Raw genomic sequence first — 5,903 nt, forward strand, 5'->3', positions numbered from 1 at the left:
GTCAAAGCTCTGCACAGTGAGACCCAGCTGCTGCTCGCAGGAAAGATGAGCCTGGTGAGTGAATCTCACTGAGAACTGTATCAGAGATAATATACAGTAAGGAGAGGAGATGGACCGCTTGAAGAAAAATGTAAATTACTGTAGAACTTGCATGTGCATGAATGGGAAATAGCTAAACCCTGTCATCGTTTGTAATAAAGCTGAAGTAAATTAAATATAAATATTAGACGAAAAAAGATAACTGAAATAAAATATGAGGTGAAGTAATAAAATTACAATCTAAATCTGAAATAAAAATAAATATATTAATATAAATAAACTAATCAAAAATGACGTAACAAATTCACTTAAATTAAAATGAAAACTGATGTTAATAAAATGATGTTGCTTTTAATTTCCAGTTAATAAAAAAAAAAACATAAAAATTGATTTAAATAAATAATAGTTGGATCAAAAGGAAAAAATAATAATTTAACTAAATACATTTATAAAAAAAAATGTATACATAATTAAATAACACATCTAACCTGGGTTTTTATTAACTAAAACTAAAACCATTTAAAAATAATTTTCATTACTTGAAATTAAAGAAACAGTAACTGAAATATAATAAAATATATTACTTATATAATGTATATGTATATTACTTATATATTAAACTGATTTCAGCTAGTTTTAAAAGTTAATGTACAAAAATATCTAAAACTAACACTTAAAAACTATGTAGATGTGTGTATATATATATTGTTTTTTTTAGCTTTTATTTGGTTCATCTTAGGTCAAACAGAAAGTAACAACATAAATATAGTAATATGCTATAAATAATAGATATACACATATCCACAAAAAAAAAAACATGCAACCATACATTAATTCAGATGAAGAAAAAATAAGAAAACGGGCAATCATAGTTATATAATCAAATAAAGAAAGAGACAAAATGAAGAAAAAAAGGGGAAATAAATAGAATAAATAAATGACAAATAGACAAATAAAATACAATTAAGATACAGTTGTCTCCTTAAAATATTTCAGTAGATGTATATATTTTTTGAAAAACTTATAAAAATGACAAAAACACAACAAAATTACTAAAACTTTAACTAAAATGTAAATGTCAAAATATTAACAAAAACTATAATTGTGATGATATTAAAATAACACTGCATCTAACAATACAGTACTTTAGTTTAGTTTACATTTGTTTGTTTAATTTAGCAATTAAAATGACAATAATAAGTAGCATCCAGTTAATACAAAACTATATATATATACAATCGGTTATCATCAAAGACAAGTGTGATTGGTCCACCCTAAAGTGTCATGTGACAGTTATATAATTATGTAAATTAGATGATGTACACCTGAATAATGACAGTGAGGAGGATTAACAGACAGCTGAGTGTTTCCCGATCTTGTCTCTGCAGCAGCTGGATCCTCCTCAGAGAGATCAGCTGATCGGTGCGCTGAGTTCAGTCTCTCAGCAGTTACGCAGACTCTCAGACATCAGCTGGCTCAGTCAGCTCATCGACCCGGCAGACGACGAGGTGCGTGACATCCGGCTGATCTTGGGATGTTTTGGTGAGTGTGTTCCGGTCTAATGTGTGTTTGTGTGCAGGGTCAGCTGTCTGATTTCTCCAAGCGCGGTCGAAGCGCTAAATTCCGCCTCGTGCCCAAATTCAAGAAAGACAAAAACAACAAAAACAAGGAGACGTGCGCCGCCCTCAACATGCCAGGTATGACCTGACCTTTGACCTTTGACCTCTGACCTCGTGCATGAGTGTAACACACGCGTGTGCTGTGTGAGCAGTGAGTACGTGGGGTGTGGATGAAGTGGGCGTCTGGCTGGAGATGCTCTGTCTTTCCGAGTACAAGGAGATCTTCATCAGACATGATATCAGAGGACCAGAGCTGCTTCAGCTGGAGAGGAGAGACCTGAAGGTATCAGCGCTCACGCTTTGGCAAACACACACATTTAGATGCATTTCTTGTGTTGTGATCCAGGAGTTTTCCAAGCGGGAAAACAGTCGACAGAATAACAGTGTAAAAAATGTGTAGATAAAAAAGACAAGATTAAACTATTAGAATTTGATTAATAACATTTGAGATAAATAACTAACAAATAAATAAATTAATTTATTAAAATAATAAATACAATTTGTTTTAAATAGACAAGAATTACATTTGAATTAAAAAGTATTAAGTTGATTTAAATTACGAAATTGATTAAAATAAACAAATAAATAAATTTTTATTTAAAAAAACTAAAAATAAAAAGAAATAATTTATTAAAATAATAAATAAATACAATTTGTTTTAAATAGACAAGAATTACATTTGAATTAAAAAGTATTAAGTTGATTTAAATTACGAAATTGATTAAAACAAATACATTTTTATTTTAAACAAATAATAAATACATAAATATATTTGAGTAAAATAAAAATAAATGATCTATTAAAATTTATTATTTATTAAAAAACTAAAAGTTATAATAAATATAATTTGTTAATTTAAAAAAAATTGAAAATAATTTTGAAATATTAATTTGATTTAAATAAAAAAAATTATTAAAACAAATTAATAAAATTTGATTTAAATAAGTAACATCTAAACAGGGTTATTATAGTTAACTAAAACGGGAGAAAAAAAGAAAAGAAAAAAGAAGGTTCATTACTTAAAAAAGTAAAGTAAAAGAGTAAAAAAGTAAAAGCTGCCATTGTATTTTTTGTTTGCTTTAAATTGAAGTACCAAAAAAACTAACTAAATAAACTAAAACTTAAAAACTAAAAAAAAAAAAAAAAAAACACAATAAAATCCATAAATCTTTAACTAAAATTAAAGTGAAAACTGAAATTATAAAAATAAAATCCCATTTAAAATATGAACAAAAACTGTGGTAGTAAATGAATAACACTGCATTTAACATTATAGTAGTATAGTGAGTAAAAAAAAAATGATGAAACATAATAGACACTAAATATTTTTGAATTGGTGTTTTACACATTTATAATAGTCACTTTTTTACAGTATCTTTTACACATGAAAAAATATAACTGCCTTTTCAATTTTATTATGGGTGTCCCACACATGAGGATGATCATATTTGATCTGTGTACTATGTTGTGTACAGAGTGAAGTATGTACTGTTTGAGTCAAGAACTACAGACTTAAAGTATTGTCTGTGTGTGTGTGTGTGTCAGGATCTGGGAGTGACTAAAGTCGGCCACATGAAGCGGATCCTGCAGGGAATCAGGGATTTGAGTCGAAACAGCACAGTCAGCGAAGCCTAGACGCTCCGCAGCCAATCAGATGCCTCGTTCGGACGTGACACAGCTTCACCCAGCCAATCAAACGCTCAGTCACGACTGGAAGCAGCCATACTCCGCCATGCGACTCGACCAATCACAGTGCCTTCTGTTCTCCACCTGTGTGACATCATCGCTTTGGGGGAAACTATTTTACTAGCTAGAAGGGGGAGATTTATCAAGAGCCATCAGCGGGTCGTACCAATATATCACAGATTTGAAGAGCAAATTACCATTCAGCCAACACGAAATCCACGCTCAGCCTTTTCTCTTTAACCTCTTTGGCTCTGTTCAAAACCTAGTGAGCTGCCTCTCTGTCTACTGCCTTCTGAGCCACCGGAGACTCTCCGAAGATTTCCAGTCAGACTGATCCTCAGATGAGCACAAAATACAAAGTACAGCAATGGGTTAAATACCTTTACATTCATGCATTTGGCTGATGCTTTTATCCAAAGTGCATAGCATTGCATTGCATTGCATTGCATTGCATTGCATTGCATTGCATACAATACAATACAATACAATACAATACAATACAATACAATACAATACAATACAATACAATAAAATAAAATAAAATAAAATAGTAAATTATGAAAATAAATAATATAATTATAAAATTCATTAAAGATGAGTTTTAATGTGCAAAGAATAATAGTCTCACGCCTAAACATTTACTTTTATCCAAAGAAACGTACATTGCATTGAATGTATAAAATAAATTAAATTAAGGAAAAACAATAATTTTTAATTGTTTTATCAAAATTGAAAAAAAAAAAAAGATTGAAGATGAGTTGTAATGAGCAAAACATAGTGTCTCCCACCAAAATATTAACATTTATGCATTCAGCAGACACTTCTATCTAAAGCATTTATTTTCATCGATTCACTCCAGCATTGAATGAATGATATTCATAATTTCTCTTCTTTGTCCATTTTATCATACGTGCGATGCTACCTTATGATTTGGCTTAAAGAAGGTCTGTTAAAAGTGTGTGATGCCTTAAAATGCTGTCTAAGTAGGGAGCTCACTAGGTTTGAGAAGGGGAAAGTGTCACGAGACCTTTAACATGTTGTTGTGACAATCAGCTGTATCGACTTATCAGACTCGACCAATCAAACGCTCCGCTTTACCCCGAGCCTCCACTTCCTCTTCCTGGATGCCTTATCCTTCCACCAGCATTCTGAGGAATCACATATCAGCCTGAAACACACGTCCATTCCTGTATTATACAGCGGAACAGTGGATCCTGGACTGATCTGGACCCGAGTGAAAGCATGAGTGGATGCTCAGCCCCAGAATGCACTACTTTGACTAAACGTGCTGTTTGGAGAAGTAAATGAGTTAAGCTGTATCTACCGTATCTTACTGTGGAAGTCAACAGAGAGCTTTTACAGATAGATTTCAGAAATATATTTGTTGTAAAAGAGCATCAACAGCAGAGTATTTCTTAACCAGGCACAATCTCTTAAATTAGCTCCGCCCACAGTGAAATCTCATTGGTCGAAAACTCCAGTTCACTTGACTATATATCAGTGGTTTTTAACCAGACTTTAAAATGACATTAAAATAAGCCAAAACAACTAAAAGCCAATATATTTTATATTTTATATCACCTCCTAAACAACCGTTTGAAGAACAAGAGTTCCCACAATCTTGAAAAACCTGGAAAAGTAATAAAACTGTACGAGCATTTATATAATGAATATACATTTCCGTAGTTACTAAAAGGTTTTACATTTATGCATTTGGCTGATGCTTTAATCCGAAGTGACTTGCATTGAATTCAAGGATAAAATAAAAAAAACAAATAAATATCAAAAATAAGAAGGTAAAATAATTATTTTTAGTAAATAATAAAATACCGAGCACAAAAATATTTTATCAGGTTGAAATTGTAATTCTTAAAAAAAAATACAAAAATCTGTAAAAGTCATGCACAGTGGAGTCAAAAAGGTTGAGAACCACTGCTATATATTAGAATTATGATTGACTTTTCAACTCGTAATTGTAAGTTCAAAGCATTGCAAGTTGAACAAACTGAACTTTAGAAAAGCTCAGAGTCGAGTTGATCTGAATGTGAGCGGCTGCTAGTTTCTCATGTTCACTGTTACCTGCCGCGCTCTCTTTCTTCTTCATCGTGATCCAGTCCTGAAGTATTGAGCACAGGTGTGGACAGACGCTGGAAGCTCATTGCCTCGGCTCTGGTTTGGACACGACATGAAATACTATTTCTAATGAACTACAAACTTACAAAGTCACAGTCGCCTTGACAACAGATAGAAATGTTTTCTATTGTGTTTCTAAATGCTTTTTTATAAACTCTTCTGGGATTGAACACTGACTGTGTCCGAGACAAACACTGTCTTTACCCTTTAACTGCTTTACACACTTCATGTGTGTTTGAGTCTGTGTGTGTGTGTGTATCTGTGTGTGAGAGTGTGTGTGTGTGTGTGTGTTTATGTGTGTGTGTGTGTGTGTGAGAGAGAGAGAAGAGAGAGAGAGACTGTGAATATTTTTGTGTGTGTGTGTATCTGTCTGTGAGAGTGTGTGTGTGTGTGAGAGAGAGAGAGAGAGAGAGAGTGTGTGTATGT

General features: G+C 32.2%; 1 protein-coding gene across 1 annotated transcript in view; it reads left to right on the forward strand.

Annotated features, from left to right (window-relative positions):
• The window catches only part of LOC109076969 (diacylglycerol kinase delta-like), an 18,775-nt gene extending 14,997 nt beyond the window's left edge, over positions 1-3,778 (forward strand). Inside the window, 5 exon segments of the mRNA XM_042771841.1 lie at positions 1-54; positions 1,428-1,547; positions 1,619-1,736; positions 1,811-1,941; positions 3,204-3,778. The exon segment at positions 1-54 is cut by the window's left edge and continues 39 nt beyond it. Of these exon segments, the coding sequence (XP_042627775.1) occupies positions 1-54; positions 1,428-1,547; positions 1,619-1,736; positions 1,811-1,941; positions 3,204-3,293 (513 nt within the window). The 3' untranslated portion in view covers positions 3,294-3,778.
• The last annotated feature ends 2,125 nt before the right edge of the window (positions 3,779-5,903 follow it).

Source organism: Cyprinus carpio, chromosome A15, assembly GCF_018340385.1.
Source record: "Cyprinus carpio isolate SPL01 chromosome A15, ASM1834038v1, whole genome shotgun sequence".
Classification (NCBI taxonomy): Eukaryota; Metazoa; Chordata; class Actinopteri; order Cypriniformes; family Cyprinidae; genus Cyprinus; species Cyprinus carpio.